The following is a 16,868-nucleotide window of genomic DNA, read 5'->3' on the forward strand; positions in this document are numbered from 1 at the left end:
TAACTCTAAATACACAAAAAAAAAGCAGAGATGCCAATACTACAAGTAATGCATGACAGTTATCAATTTGATTCCAAATTTGGCTGTTTTTGTCTAGCTTCTCGCTGCCAAGAGCCGGTGTCATAATCGAGGTCAGGATCTGTTCATAGGTCGGTAAAAAGTAGAGGAAAAAACCCCCAGCACCCACAGCAGTCATGAGATTATTGGGAGTTACTTCCCCTCACCGGTGTGGTTGACTCCACCAGTGTAACATTTAACTTACATAATCAGTGGTTGTGACTGCTTATGACAGTGGCCCGAAAGGGGTGGACAGAATATTTATGTGGCAATGAGTGCTATGCACATTTTCCCTTCAATGACTCTTTTGGTAGACTCGTCCAGCCGCACTTCAAGCTTACATAAAATCAAAGTTTGTGACTGCTTGTGGAGTGGCCCGAAAGGGGTGAACAGGGTATTTATGTGACAATGAAACAGTTTGAAAGTGAGAGAGTAAGAGAGAAAGAGAGGGAGCGAGCGAGCGAGAGAGAGAGAGAGAGAGAGAGAGAGAGAGAGAGAGAGAGAGAGAGAGAGAGAGCGAGGGAGGGAGAGAGAGAGAGCGAGCAGGGGGAGAGAGACAAAGAGAAAGAGACAGAGAGAAATAGAGTGAAAGAGAGAGAGAGAGAGAGAGAGAGAGAGAGAGAGAGAGAGAGAGAGAGAGAGAGAGAAAGATAGAGAGAGAGAGAGAGAGAGAACACAAACATACATTTACAGAGAGAGAAATGGTGACAGATCAGACACATAAACACAAAAAAGCACAAAGAGGAGAGAAACACCCAGACGTCTATCTATCTATCTATCTATCTATCTATCTATCTATCTATCTATCTATCTATCTGTCTATCTGTCTATCTATCTATCTATCAAATTAAATCAAATAAAATTTGTGCAATAGTCATAACAAAAAAATATTGTGTCATTTGCTTATGACAAGTACATTATAGTAAGAGGTTTTTATCATTGCACCACAAGTAGGTTATAAATTTCGTATGATCAGTAAACATTGGAAGATCACATAGAAGTAATAAAGAGCCAAACCATCTCCATTTTCCGTAGTGGCCAACCAAGTGGGTAGAAGGGGCCTTAAAAACGCCACCAAAAGAAAATAAAATAAATCAAAGCTTAAGAATACGGTGGGTTATTACATAGTATTTCAAGATGATGCCTGCTGAACTGTCTGTGGTTACTTAGGCCACTCGGGGTAACTTAAGCCACCTACAATAAGTTACAAAGAACGGTCTGTACAAAGGAACAGATTTAAACGAGCAGCCATCATTGTGTTCAGCAGGCCAACCGCAAGCCAGATTTATTCGAGTAGTACAACCAGTTGTAGATGTCTAATATAATTCCAGGTTGGCTAATTGATTATACCACACTGTCAACCCTCCCCCCCCCTCCAATTCCCTTCGGAGGAATGGGCAGAAGTTGGAAAAAATCTGAGTTACTAGTTACATATTTCATTTTTATTATGCGCCGTACTGTGTTAGCCATAAAGTTCAAACCAGAAAGAAGGATATTGCTAGACATATTAGCGTTTTCTTAGTCACCCTTCTGATTTGAACAGAGTGTTACACCCTTGTGCCACGGTGAGGCCCAGTACTTCCGACTTCCACAAGGGAGGGAGTGGTGAGGGGCCGTTTTGAGTTGTGGAAGACAAAACAAAAATGTTGTGCTTTTATAAGTTAGAAAAACAGACCATTTATTGTTCTGAAGTTTTGTTCCATGCCTGATACCTAATGAAACCGTTGCGGCAATAAAAAAACAAAACTAGGATGAAAATAAAAACACTTTGCAAATGTTGAGAAGAAAATACTAAAGGTCACTGTGCGTATTTATATTGTCAGCTTAATAAACGTAATTCTACATTCACAAGCATCTGCCAAAAAAGCATGGATTTGGTTCATACCATCATCTCAAGCCCAATTTGATATCTTTGTTAACTTTACCTTGAGTTATCAAAAAGAGATATTTGTAGACAAATCAAGTAAAAGATAGTTGTTTGTGAGCAGAAATTACATTGGTACGTTTAGAGGTGGATAGCAATAAATCTTACAACCAGAACAGTCAGAACAATCAGACCACCAAGAGCCTAAACTAAACAATTAAAATGAAACCTCACCTGGTTCACGCAAAGTACATCGCTGTTTGGACCTAAACATTGTTGCAAACATTGTGCTTGGAACGAGGTTGCCACAAAACTCTTGAGAATGAGAGGCTTTAAATAGAATTTGTCAACGAGCACAGTGACCCAAACAGAATTGATCTAAATGAAGAGGAAAGCGAAATGACAGACATAAACAAATGCAAAAAGGTGTTGTAAGAAGAATTGTGAGGTAGAAATGGCAAGAAAGCAATTTTAAATACGACAAGACAAGTTTGAAGAGAATGAGAAAACTATTCCAGAGAATTTGAATTGCATCATAGATATTGAAAAGGATATATTTCATATGGAAAGCACATTGCTAGAAAAAAAAAAGAATTCTACGAAGTGTTGTATTTCCACCGCAATATTAAGAAGCAACGACCATCAAGAGACAAGAAGACTTTTAAAAATATACTGAAGACAGAAACTAAAGAAGGTGAATGAAGAAAAAAAGGTATAGAAACACCAACACTCCTTCAGAGCATAATGACAATGAACCTGAACTATTTTGAACATATCAAATAGAATGATTCATCCTAGAAAGATATATTCTAAGAGGAAAGGTAAAAAGCAAGAGAGGAAGGGGTTGGCTTAACAGAAGATGGGAGTTGCGCTCAGAAGCATAGTAAGGAATTAAAACAATTCAGGCATGGAGAATAACACGAGTTAGAATGTTTGATTGTAGAAAGGTCCAAGAAGCAGAGTCCATCAACTCAAAAAGCTAAACAGGGGAAGACGAAGAGATAGGATGTGCGTGAGGAGGAGGGCACAAGGGACGGGAAAGAACAGGGCGGGGGATGGGGAGGGAGAGTTGGGTCTAAGCTAGTGGTAAATCATATCACCGTTACATCTTCGCTGGAAAGGTCAGTCTGCGTCAGTTTCGGACAATAACGAAATGCACTCGGGTATGTCAGCTTCCTCCGTACACAACTTGTCAGCAGGCTGTAGTGGCTATAGAGACAAGGCAGGCAAGCATTCCTCCGAGCTTGAGCTCCAGGATTGGACCTCTTGATCACCGCTTTTTGCTCTACGGAATGGTCTGTTGACAAGACACTGACCTGCGAGGCCATACGACACGTGACACGATTTGTGGAGGCTTCTACAATGTGACTCGCACAATTATCGCGGAAGATTTCCGGCTGTCCAGAGTCCGACTCGCTCTCCCAGTTGGTGGGTTGCGACAGGGCAGATCTTCGTCTGGGTGGCCTGACGATAGGTGTGTCGCCGGTGTTCTTGTGGAACCTTCTCTACTGAAAATAGAATACTCACTTGGTGAGTCAGACAGTTCTACACCTGTATGGTTTACTTTGTGGTCCCCCAATCTGGTATGATCACCCCGAGGGCATTCGGCAGGGTTTTCGTTCTGCTGGCTTGAGCAGCTGCTTTGCAGGGAGAGATGGAGATCTTGAGAGTCTCCTGAGTCCAGCTGGTTGCTGCTTTCTTCCCTGCAACAGAGGGAGAAGCAAGACAAGAACAGTTTACGGATACGCTTCATCACTGGGTTTAAAACTAACCACCAGTTGTACCTTTAAAAAGTAGAGCCCTGAAATTGAGCCTTTGGGAGATTTTATTCCTCAATTCCTCACCCTGTTTCTCTTTTTCTCTTCACATACCAATACAAAGAGAACACGAGGTGTGTTTGTGAGTGTGTACGTGTGTGTGTGTGTGTGTGTGTGTGTGTGTGTGTGTGTGTGTGTGTGTATTTGAGTTGGGGTGGGGGGGGGGTTGGAGGGCGGCATCTAACAACTAAAGAGCTTACAATCTGCTCACTGTGCTGTGGACATATTCGTGCCAAACGAACTATGACAGGTCGGGGGATTGACATATAACGGAGTGTCTTCTCCCTTCTCTCAGTCCGGTCCCCACAGTGTAAGGGGATGAAGGGAGAGGGGAAGAGAGAGAGAGAGAGAGAGAGAGAGAGAGAGAGAGAGAGAGAGAGAGAGAGGCACGGAGGAGACAGACGGACAGTTCGACAACCTGACGACAGCCCCCCTCTATCCACCCCTGACCATCAATAATCTATATGAGCCTTTGCCAAAAGGTGGGGGTGTTTGCATGAGGACTTTTTAAATCAACCACTGCTCATGGAAAAAATGTTTTCTTCTGAAAACATTATGAATATGGCAACGGAATAAGTTGGTCAAGCTGCATGAGCAAGTACATTGATGAGTGCATCTTATATCTCTTCATTGAAAGATAATAGTACTAAAAATAGGACATTTTTTACTCATCTTGAGTGCACACTTAATTGTATGTTAAATATAGAATATTGTTAATCTTAAACTATCAAACAGTAGTGCATTCAAACACTGAAAATATTTAGTATACACCATCATAACACCGTGTGTCCATTAACAGGGTTTTATTTTTTTTATATTAATGATGTTATTGCTGAGTAAAAGTTATAAGTTCGTTCATAACTCGTGTCACAATTACATCATCAGACTTTCAAAGGTCTAGAAAACCCAAATCATTAACCATGTCAGCCCCAGGAATGACCAGTATTAAACATTGGTTTGACATTGATCCATCAGAAGGGTAATTTTCCGCTCCGTCGCATGGTTTTGCCGAAATATGACTTTGATGAAAATAATTCAGGTTTGTCATAATGATGTTAAGAACAAACACTTTATGATATTTCTGCAAATTATCATGTGAGGGACTTCCCACTGTTTCACAACATCCTTTTACATGGTGGCATAAACATGGAAGAGCAGTGTGCTGATGACTCAAAAGAGAAGCGAAGAAGAGGCAAACATAATAATATGCTTGTCATAATGGATTGTCATCCTGTTATGAACGTGACAGTGTGTCATAATGGTTATGAACGAAACCTTATTCCATGTAATTTACAGTTGTTTTGGAATGTATTTTACAAATTTTAACTCAACTAAAGGATGTATTAGACCTTGCTTACTTCTGATATTTTGATTTTTATCATAAGTCTGGATTTTAATTAGTATTATACTTTTGTAGCAATGGTTATGAACGAACTATATATTGTACTCTGAGGTCTTTCCAGTGTTGATAAACATTAAAAACATGTACACAAATACATATTATTAGGATTTCATTTAATATAAATATCTTAAAGTAAATGACAGGTCAAAGTATTGTCAAAGTTGTTATGAACGAACCATTATAGTGACACCAGTCATCCATGTCCAGGTGCTGTTTTAGCATTCTTATCTATCCTTGCGCACCCTCTCTCACACAATTTCCAATCCTCCACTTCAGGCTCCCCGTTGGTCCAGCTCATCCCCCACAGTGTAAGGTTCGGCGATTAGTCAACTCTTCGTTTAAGCCTTTAGGGGATGAGGGGAGAGTGAGACAGAGTGAGAGAGAGAGAGAGAGAGTCAGAGAGAGAGAGAGAGAGAGAGAGAGAGAGAGAGAGAGAGAGAGAGAGGGGGGGGGGTGGGTGGGCGCGGAGGAGACAGACAGACAGACGGACAGCTTGACTACCTGACGACAGTCCCCCTCTATCCACCCCTAACCATCAATAATTTATATATAGTGACACCAGCCATCCATGTTCAGGTGCTGTTTTAGCCTTCTTGTCTATCTTTGAGCACCCTCTCTCACACACTTTCCAATCGTCCACTTGAGGCTCCCTGTTGGTCCGGCACATCCCCCACAGTGCCAGGTTCAGCGGTTAGTCAACTCTCCGTTTTAGCCTTTGAGCACAGCAAATTTCTTCCCCCAACCCCAACCCCAACCCCAACATGTTAGGCGTCTTATGGGATGTTATAGCGTTATGTAAGTTAGGATTTGATATAAGGCTGGAGCATTATATGACACTGAGAAAATAATCTATACAAAAACACAAACGAAATGAACTTTAATTGTATAATATAAGTCAGTTTGTTACATGTCAGGGAGGTAACTGTGAAATCTCCTCTTTCGACTATTTACATAAATGGCATGCAATGGCGTCCACTGAAACCGAACTTAATAAACTGAAAATTGTGGTAAGCTGAAAGAAAGTAAAACCCATGAATCCTTTTTTTCTACTTGGACTATCTCTCTAAACAGAAAAAAATATAAAATGTAGCAGTCCAGCAGATTTCGATTCAGGTGGACTCCATTGTGTTAAATTAATAATTTGGAGATTTGGGTCATCGAGGTGTTTTTTTAACAGATTGCGATAACACTAAATCTTAACTAACAGCAGGCACCAACTCTGGGGTGACCAGACATGGTCAGTTTCTGAAACTGCCAATTGTGGTACGTATGAATAAGAGGGTAACATCATTCTTGTATTTTTCTGCATTTCTCACACTGTTTTAGGATAGTCGACTACAACTTCTTGAGACAATGATGCGTTATTTTTTTTTTATAAAGCACAGCTATTGTTTTAAAAATATTAAACAACTGCAACAGTGTAGCATAATTAGTAATGCGTATAAAAGCATCATGCTGTGTATCTCTCTCTCTCTCTCTCTCTCTCTCTCTCTCTCTCTCTCTCTCTCTCTCTCTCTCTCTCTCTCTCTCTGTGTGCGTGTGCGTGTGCGTGTGCGTGTGTGTGTGTGTTTGTGTGTGTGCGTGAGTGTTCATTTTAAGTCATTTATCTTTCATTTGACCGAATATTGGGGCTCTCCTTTGTTGGTATCTTGCTGAACACAAGGGAGCGCTTGGCCCTGGTTCGAATCTTAAATTAGGTGTTCTTAAACTAGAGTCATTTTTGTGAAGTTTTCAAGGCTCTAGCAATTTGGCAAGGTACTATCGGAGACGGACGTTACCTTCGATAATAACGTAAGCATTATTGGTAGCGGTGTTAAACCCATACACTTCACTAATATTCGTCACAACCGGTGTGCCCAGTACCTGACTTCCATAGATCGTGCTTGACGTGACATGGACAGATATTACGCACCACTGATTAGACAACACTCACAGGCAAAAGTTAACATGTCTCTTATCTTTGACTTTATCTTGGTGTGTTCCGCCAGTGTTAGTACTCAGAGAAAAGGACAGATACAAGCAGGAAGAAACTTTCTCCACTCAGAAGCGATTTCAACTTGTATCTGCCGAGATGAAAAGTCTGATGTGTGTTATCTTCACTTTGCTGGCCCTGGCAGGTGAGAGAAAAACAAAATCTCAAGATGTTGTTTGAATGTGTTTTTATGAACATGTCGCGCCTGTTTGTTAAATGGTCATGTCGAGCTAACCTATTCGTATCTCGTCGAAGATTTTGGTAGCTTTTTCATGTTTAGAGGAGGCGGGTTTGGGAATAATACTTGACGGTAACGACTGAACCTGTTAGACGACTTTTCCACTTGACGATCGTCTCGTGTACCACAATCCACAATATTGAAGGCGTTCTCTTTAAGTTTTTATATGCTCGGGACTTGTGTCGAATAAATACTTTGCAAGTGAGCATTTTAACACTCAGCCAATGAGGGACAGCCTTGCACGCACAGTTCGTTACGGATATTTCGCTCCTAGACTGATTGCTGGCACACAGAGGAACCGAAACGTTATCAGATGGTTCTATTTTTTTGCTTTCACCAATACACTTAAATAGAAAAGGTATAGCATGACATGCATCTGCGATAATGCGTTTTACTTTATGGCCTGGCCTGGGTAATTTCTTTCGACCACTCCCGCACCCTGAGGCACTACTATTAAAAACCTGAAGATAGCGGAGGAATGTTCTGTTCACTGACGACATGGGATTTTGTATCAAAACAATGTCAGAGTGTCCAACCTCAACCCAGATGAACATTTCTGGACCAGCAATAGTGTGGCAACAACAACAAGACGCATTTTCCAAGGACAGCTGGCTTATCGTCTGTGGCAAGGCTTACTACGCTTTATTTAAATACATTTGAGGATTTCCACCATAAACAGAATGAATCCAAGTAAAGAGGAAAGTTTGTACTCTATTTTGACGCCATAGTGACAACAATTAATTTCTAGACATACTTTGGCTGACAAGGCGGATCAGCGTCAGTGGAATAGCGTTAGGCGCACACAGTAGACCCGAATTCGATTCCTGAAAGGGCAAAATTTTTATCGATATTCCGATCCTTCTGTTGGGATGTTTCATCTCTCTCAGTCTAAGTTGGTCTTGATAGAGTCGAAGCCAGCCTCCTAAATAATCGAAATCGTTTAGCTGGGGATATAAAAAACACCCACATTAAAAAATTGACCTGGATAAAAGTGTACTGCTTTGAACTGATGGCTTCTGTACGAATACCTTTGTCACTCTAACACTATGATATGAACGGTCAGATTCCTTGTATGTTTTAACATAATAAGTTGTAGTATAAAACATATAACCACCTTTCGCATCTGCTTCACTGGCGTCAGTGGTGACTGGTGAGACTTTTCGCCATCGCGCACATCTGACATGAATTCAATTTCCGGGTTGGGAGATATTTTTTATCCCCATCTGTGTGCAGTGGCATCGTATCCCCCTCAGAACGTTGATTGACCCTGCCCCGTAGGATTGCAGCAGCCCGCCTCTTAAATGATGTGGATTACGTCGATACCGACGTCTCCAATTAGGCCCCTACTATAGTCATACATACTCAATAATAATAATAATAGTAATAATAATAATAATAATAATAATAATAGCAATACTAATTATAATAGTATTATTATTAATAATAATAATAATAATAATAATAATAATAATAATAATAGTAATAATAATAATAATAATAATAATAATAATAATAATAATAATAATAATAATAATAATAAATGAATTTATAACGCGCCACTATCCAAAAAAAGCGCTCGATGGCGCTTACAAAAAACACACACACAGACACACACACACGCACACACTCACACACACACACACACACACACACACACACACACATACACACACACACACACACATACACCCACAAAAGCTCTAAAGCTCAACACCACTACGACACGCATAAAAACAAAAACAAAACAAAAACAAAACAAAAAAGAAACAAATAAAAAATCTGACAGATATTTCAGATATAGATGTAGAGTTCCAGCATTATAAATATACCTTCCAGAAAAACATTGCCTTCAACTTTGATGTAAATTGATCAATTGAAATTTAACATCTAAATCCATATTGTTCCAACGTTTTGGGGCACAGACAGAATAGGCCCTTTCACTCAACATTGTTCTGGACCTAGGCATGCAAAGCTGATTGTCATTTTAAGATCTTAAATTACGAGATGGTGCGTACCTTTCCATAAGTTCTGAAAGTTAATTTGGTGAGCACTGATGTAAAGATCTATAAACCATGTACAAAATTCTAAATTCAATGCGCTATCTCACTTGCAACCAATGGAGGGTTTTCAAAATATCATGGGCATTGTCTGAGATTTTTCTCAAAGCTACAAGTCTTGCTGCCCTGTTTTGAATCTTTTGAAGTCTGGCAAGAGTAGAATCTGGAATGCCAAAAAGAAGGGAATTACAATAATCAAGGTGACTTAAAATAAAAGCATGAACAAGAACTTTCGTTGTATTTTCATTAATAAATTTCCTTATTCTGCCAATCGCTGGAGGAGTGATGAAACCTCGTAACCCTCATTTTTTTCGAAAATCGTTTTTTTGCTTTAATGTCTTCTCCCAGTCCTTCTTCACACTGTGTCAAAAGCACTAGGTTAAATTATAAAGAGAAAGTATGAACAAAACTTACCAAAAAAACCTCGTATGTTTGCCCCTATGATATCCGGGCGTGATGAAACCTCGCAACCCTCACCTGGTGCGCCGATCTGCTTTTGCGTGGTTTCATCACTCCCGGTTTGAGAGAGGGGCTTGCTCATACGAGGTTCTGGATAAGCCTTCTTTATGAATTGACTTTATGGAAGCGCCCATAATCGATATTTTCTGGTTCATTTTATATGCCTGACTTAATAAAGAAATATTTCATTCATTCATTGACTCATTTATTCATCCATTCATTGATTCATCTATTCATCCATTCATTCATTCATTTTATTCCAGTCAGTTGAGAAATTCAAATATGATCATAAGTGAAGGAGTTACATTATGTAAATCTATTTGAAATCCTGTTATAGGGATGACTAACGCATTGGTAAACAAGATGTTCTCATAAGGCACAAACGTAGTTGACACTTAATTTAAGGCGACAGTCACACCTTGAAAAGACAGGTGACAATAGTCCTTACTAAGAATAAGTGACAAGTCTATGCACTCTCTAGAGTAGATATCACCTCTGGCCATTTTGTTTATGAAGGAGAGGGTAAGGTTTCATCCCTTCTCAGACTATGAATCCGCTGATTAGTCGAATCCGTTAGTCGTGGTTGAGACCAAATAGTACGGAACTTACCCATGTTCCTCTTGACCCTGAAGTCTATAGAAGACATTGTGACAAATTTGTATCTCAACAATACAAGTGATATGGACATTTACGCATCTGTTTTGAATATCTAACCCCAACTGTGCTCACACCACTTAGATTTTTACATAATCCAAGGGCTGGTTTGGAAATCACTGAGCAGACCCAGTTCCATGAATTGACTCCAGCTACCATTTCGCAGTCCTTTCCAGGGATGTGCCTTATGTGTGGAGATAAGGAAGTATCAGCATCATCCCAGACTGAGTCTGCACCAACACCAGTGTCGCCTGGAATCACGCGGAGTCACAGCAACACGATCTGCAAACCACATTCCTAGGTCCATCTGACCTTCAGGCACCTTGGCCACTTTTCCTGGAGCCTGATACAGAAACACAGCTCATTTAGGATGCCACAGAGGAAAAGAAAGGGTTTTCATGGGTGGCAACAAATAAGCGAAGGCCATCCGTGGATCTGGTCAGGAATACCATACTGATTCAATGAAAAGCCCAGCTACGTCACTGAAACCAAGCTGTGATTGCAAGAGCTGAACTCTGAAATTTAAAGGGCAAAGGGGTCTCTAGGAAGACAGACACATTAATTTTGATTTAGTGTGGTCCTTTCATGGGATGAAAAAAAATGTCTCTTTATTGGACTAATGGACATAGACCAACCCCAAAGGAGGCATTCAGAACCAACCAGACACGGCATACCTTCAAATACACATTTAAAAAGGTGGTCATAAGGTGCCAGAGTGTAAAAAGATGTTCCTGCATTCAACTGGGTTGAGTGATTGATTTAGAACCAATTATCAAAGGAACCCAGATATCTACAAAACGTATGCACAATTCTGCCATGACCACGGGAGGCAGCCTCTCAACAGACACCCCCCCCCTCATCAATGAAACAATCAGACAGAGTAGCGTGTCTCTGTTCATGCCAAAGAAAGATATGTGAGACCTTTGCATTTTCCGTGAAGTTGGCAACGTACGGAGGATTTTTGGAATGCTCACATTCTAGAAAATGGGCAGAGCTCAAGGAAAAGGAAGGAGGCAAATCTGAAGCCATCAGATATCTCGCCAGTGATGAACCTAAAACGACGCTAGTTTTCTATGGATCTTCAGCTTGTGCTCCTTACACTTACCCCCAAACTGAATGCATCAGCCTTATATTACAAAACAAAGCGTGTCGTTCATAACTTTACGATATTTAAAGCTGCAACACATCAGGCTACTTGCTACGTGTGGCCTTGACCTTGACCATCAATGATTTATTTATAGAGGCACCAGCCATCCATGTCCAGGCGCTGTTTTAGCCTCTTTTTTCTGTCTGCGGATTAATAATATTTTTTTGCCAATTTAATGGTTCTGCTTCTATGTACCCATAGTATCTATGGTTCTCAACCTGGAAATCGCCCATAATTCGCTGTAATTGCCCCCCCCCCCTTTCCTCTTACCATTTTTCATCATTCCCCCCTCCCCCCTTATAGTGTCATCATTTATGTTACCGTCTATTTTTATCGATAACACGATTATGGATTAAGGGCAGTATTAATGATAATTAAGGAAAAAATAAATTAAATAATAAATTAAATAATAAATAAATAAATAAATAAATAAATAAATAAATAAATAAATAAATAAATAAATAAATAAATAATAAATAAATACATAAATAATGCTAATGATTATCATAATACAAATATTGATAATGAGAAGAAGAAGAAGAAGAAGAAGAAGAAGAAGAAGAAGAAGAAGAAGAAGAAGAAGAAGAAGAAGAAGAAGAAGAAGAAGAAGAAGAAGAAGAAGAAGAAGAAGAAGAAGAAGAAGAAGAAGAAGAAGAAGAAGAAGAAGAAAAGACGAAACAAGGCCAGAACATCAATATCAAAAACAACAATACTAACAATAGAATTGATTTGAGTAAAATACTGTAGCATGAAGCAGAAGGGGGAATTAGCAAATAAGTTTGCTTCATGTCTACTGGCTTTCTTGAAAGAAAAGCTGGACTTCCAGAAAACCATCATCGACAGTGACGGCTGTAGTTACCAATACAGAAATGCCACACTAGCCAAAGTTTCTCTCAGCCTGTTTGTAACAACACATGGTAGCACAACTGAACAGAAAAGGTTGATCAAAGGACACACAAATGTAAGTTGACTTTGCACTCAAATATTGAAAGATCAGTTTGAAAAGCACGAATCGAGGTCCCCCTACACTACCTCCATTTCTTCAGGATGGCCAGAGAAAATCAGACATTATTCTAAATGAGGAAGCTACAAGTCTATCAGACCACTAAGAAAAACGGGTCATCCTGTTGTCACCGACAGCAGGTGTTTGAAGTACACCCCAGACATGAACATCCAGTTCAAGATGCACTTCAGTGATACATGGCTGACGTTCCGAAGGCATGACACAGAAACATGAGGAGGTCCATCCTACTATACCACTGAACACAGAACGTCTTAAAATCCAGCACTCCCAAGTACAATTACCTGTAGGAGCTTAAATCTGTTATTTCCAATATACGTCATCACTTTTTTATGACAATTTACTCCGTTATCATTAATGGCTATTCATTATGGGTTTTTTTGGGTCCCAGACATCGTACTGATCTTTTTGGGTTTTTTTTTGTCTGCATGTACGTTATGTATAATTTTCATAATTAACCCAATTAGTATTCATGACCAACCACCTTTTATTTGATTGGCATCCTCTATTCGTTTTTCAAAGCATTTTGTGGTGTGCGTTTGTGTGTGAGTAAGTGTGTGTGTGTGTGTGTGTGTGTGTATGTGTGTGTGTGTGTGTGTGTGCGTGTGTGTGTATTGTGTGTGTGTGTGTGTGTGTGTGTGTTTTTTACATGTCTATATTTTGATCTAGATATATTTCTTACCATTGTGAAAGCCATCTGCAGTGCAACCAGAGACCATATTGCAAAGATATACTGTTCATTTGTGCTTTTTTGCAAAAAGTAACCAGATCTAATCCTGGAAAATTATATTGAAACAGATTGCACAAATCGCTGATCCGTTTGAGGTTTCAAACCCAAATTCTGCAGATAACACACATTTATTTGACTTCAGTTGGCCGGGAATCTAACTCTAAACTAATTCGTCTTGAAGAAACATCTTCCTCATTTTGTGGCATTCCAAACTACAGACGCATACTGCAACCGAGAAAACTCGCAACCCTCAAACTCTGTCCTGATGAAACCTCGCAACCCTCCCGCTGGCTGACTACGAGGTTTTATCACGACAAAAATGTTGTAATGAAACCTCGCACCACACAGCATAACCATTTAAACAGTAGAAAAGTGATTGTTTCCCCCTAACCACGTTTCTAAGGTGTTTTCATTCATCTGTACCAACTTTGGTTCGTATAGATCATTTTGTTCACGAGTAAATCAGTTTTTAGTCGCTCCTGTAAAATTTTCCTTTCTGTGGTTGCGAGGTTTCATCACTCCACCAGCGCAATGTTTCTAAGACGGAAGTGCAAGGTTTGACAAACTCTGGTGACGTGTGTTTTCATGAAAAAATCAGGGTCAAAATAAAAGCCACGATTTCGTATGGCACTGGATTTTTCCACCATAGCAGTTGCATCGCCTACATCCAAACTCTCAAATTGTACATTTGCTCTTAAGTGATTGTCTTGTTTTCGTTAAGTTTAAGTTTATTGTCAAACATCCAGTCCTTGATATCTCGAAGACAGTTTTGAAGGGTTGATATCTATTGATGTTCTTCTCCCCGGTTGATTGGTATGTACAGCTGGGTGTCATCGGCGTACATGTGATGTTCTCACTTGTGTTGCTTAACAATATCAGACAATGGAAATGTGTAAAGTGTAAATAACACTGGTCAAAGGACTGAGCCTTGAGGGACTCCATAATGAAGCTGAACTAATGATGATCTCACACTGCCAGCCTCTGATGTAGGATTGCCATGAGAAGATGTAAGTTGAACTGATTGGGATCGTTCTTTGAGATAGGATTTCAGCCATTTAAGTGCAGATCCTGCGATGCCGAAGTATACTTTCAAACGATCGCCTGTCAGGTAAAAAAGCTACTTCCAACTTCCCCACTTGCATTTATTTTCCGATATTGCAATGACACTGTCTAACAGGACCACCCCACTTTTTTCCTTCTCGGTAACGTGCATCCATGTTAGACAAGTTCGGCTATTCTAGTCTCTTTTTCCTCCCAGCCGCCAGCCCCACAGACAGCCGCCGTCAGATCGGTATCTGTGTCGAGGAGTGTAGCCTGACCCTTCACGCCCTGGGCGCCAGCAGCTGTCCAACCGGTACTGCCTGCATGTCCAACGGCTGTGGACACACGTGTCAGGCGGTCGCTACAGCTAAGCCAGGTCAGTAGCCCAGGCGCACGTTCATGGGGGAATTCCAGAAATCTCTATATTATTGTAATTGTATAGGTTTAACGCACACTGTAAAATAGTAAGTTTTTTTTTAGAATGCGGGACTTTCAGATTCATCATCCATGTCTACTGAGAATGAGCCAAAGTAAATGAAAAAAAATCGTGCTATTTGTCTATTCAAAGGGCAAAACTACGGACCAAGCTGAGCCTTGAACGCCTGAACTTCCAATCTCACGGTTAATATTATCCTCTAGACTACTGAGGATGCCGGGGAACTCCCGACGAAAAACAATAACCGTAAAAGTAAAATAACCTTTATTTGTAACCACAACAACGATCACAGCCTTCTGTTTCGTCTCCCTGTAGGACAGCAGTTATCCCAGTGTTACCTTGCCGGATGTCGGGTACAACGTTAAACAGTTTGAAGTAGGGGGGGTCACTCACTCAGTCACTCACTTGTCTCTTTACTTGCGTAGTCGGGCGATACTGAGTCTAAAATATATTGCAAATTTATTCCTAATCCGTCTCTTTGTTGTCTCCTCGTGGAGTTCTCTTGCCTATCAACCACGACCAGTTATTTGATGTAGTAGGCAACTTTTACCAAATTGACGAACCAAAGCTTTACAGGTATCTTTTTATTCGTTCGTCTTTTTGAGTGTGTTTTTGTGTAAACGGTATCTCAATCTAGGCTTCCCCTCATGGGTAGTAGATTGTCTTTAGTCACTCGAGGAACACTGATGAATCTTTATTTGTACCTCATTTCTCTTTCCAAACGAACTGCATATATATTACATGTATAAAGAAAGTTTACCACATCTCGCATCTTGTCCTACAAGAAATTCTGATTCAGTCTCCCCCCAAAAAGGAGCTCAGTAATAAAGTACTTATTGCGCTGGTTGGCTGGACCGATCCAGATTTTGCTATACAGCAAAAAAGAAAATATTATACAGAATTAATTATACTGCTATAGCAACATAGAGCACGTTTAATAAATAAGAGGAAAAAGAGGAAAAAGGGGGGAGGTGTAACTTAATATCCCTCAATCACCCATCCTTTCTTTCTCTTTCTCCCCCTCCCCTCCTCCACCCTACCCCAAACAAACCAGAGAATAAAAACAAAATCGCTTAAGACACAGCAACGCACTATGGTAGAAACATGAAGGCGCCATCTTGGCGCACAGTTACATAATATATAACATGACAAACAAATCTGCATTTGATCTATTAGCTTTGCAAAAAGGTGCTTTACATGACCTCCATCACGCGCAGCGAATTTCCGTGTTATGACTAAAAGTGTGGCATTCTCTCACAGCTACGGCCTAGTAGCTCTTACATGCTCCTCCACCCCATTTCTAAGATCTCTAAAGGGTTTGAAACTTTTCCCTCAAATCTGATCTTTGTGATATTTCCAAAGAAAACAGTCAACTGGCTTCAACCCGTAAGTTTTTTAAATACATATGAATGCATCTCTATTAATCAGCTACTCTTTAATCTTTAATTAGATTACATGACCTGAATGAATGGAAGAAAGTCTTGTATTTCAAAAGTTCCAAGTGACACAATATAGAATCTACGTCTGCAGTGAAAGGCCAAACCGAAAAGATAAACAAGACTATTTATTCACTGATTATAATTTGAAAATGGTTATTATGTACAAACTGCGCTGTGCCTATTTAATCTACAAGCCGCTTTGCAACGTTGACTTTTGCAGGCCTTCTCTGGCTTGTTCATTTTCGTATGTCTACGTTAAACGTTAACAAAATCGTGTTCATTTTATTTGCCAAAGCGCACTTAGCTTTCCATGCCACTGCAGTAGGCTAGTGATCAAATAAAAATTGTTAAAAGCCGTAACCCAGTAATCTAAAAGTTTCTATTTTTTGGCCCTCTACTAAACACTGTCCTTTGGCTGCTTACACAGAATCATAACAACAGATGATTTACTGTAACCTTGCCTTCAAATTATCCCTTTTGAGAATGCGACACCACTTTGACCCATTATTTCATTGAAATTACGCAGTGACGACC

At 40.0% G+C, this 16,868-nt stretch overlaps 1 protein-coding gene and 1 long non-coding RNA gene across 3 annotated transcripts in view; one reads left to right on the forward strand and one right to left on the reverse strand.

The window, feature by feature from the left end:
* Window positions 1-1,311: 1,311 nt before the first annotated feature.
* On the reverse strand, window positions 1,312-5,498 carry LOC118477249. The gene is made up of 2 exons (XR_004858246.1): window positions 5,317-5,498; window positions 1,312-3,624 (listed from the first exon to the last, which is right to left on the reverse strand). It is a non-coding gene; the product is annotated as an uncharacterized LOC118477249 (long non-coding RNA).
* An 812-nt stretch (window positions 5,499-6,310) lies between these two features.
* The window catches only part of LOC101847560 (antistasin), a 13,274-nt gene continuing 2,716 nt past the window's right edge, over window positions 6,311-16,868 (forward strand). Inside the window, exons 1-3 of one of the 2 annotated variants that reach the window (XM_005092611.1) lie at window positions 6,311-6,403; window positions 7,129-7,257; window positions 14,677-14,835. In XM_005092611.1, coding sequence (XP_005092668.1) covers window positions 7,212-7,257; window positions 14,677-14,835 — 205 coding nt within the window. In that variant the 5' untranslated portion in view covers window positions 6,311-6,403; window positions 7,129-7,211. The remainder of the gene's footprint in view (window positions 6,404-7,128; window positions 7,258-14,676; window positions 14,836-16,868) is intronic. The other variant, XM_005092610.2, reaches the window with a different exon arrangement.

Source organism: Aplysia californica, unplaced genomic scaffold, assembly GCF_000002075.1.
Source record: "Aplysia californica isolate F4 #8 unplaced genomic scaffold, AplCal3.0 scaffold00049, whole genome shotgun sequence".
Classification (NCBI taxonomy): Eukaryota; Metazoa; Mollusca; class Gastropoda; order Aplysiida; family Aplysiidae; genus Aplysia; species Aplysia californica.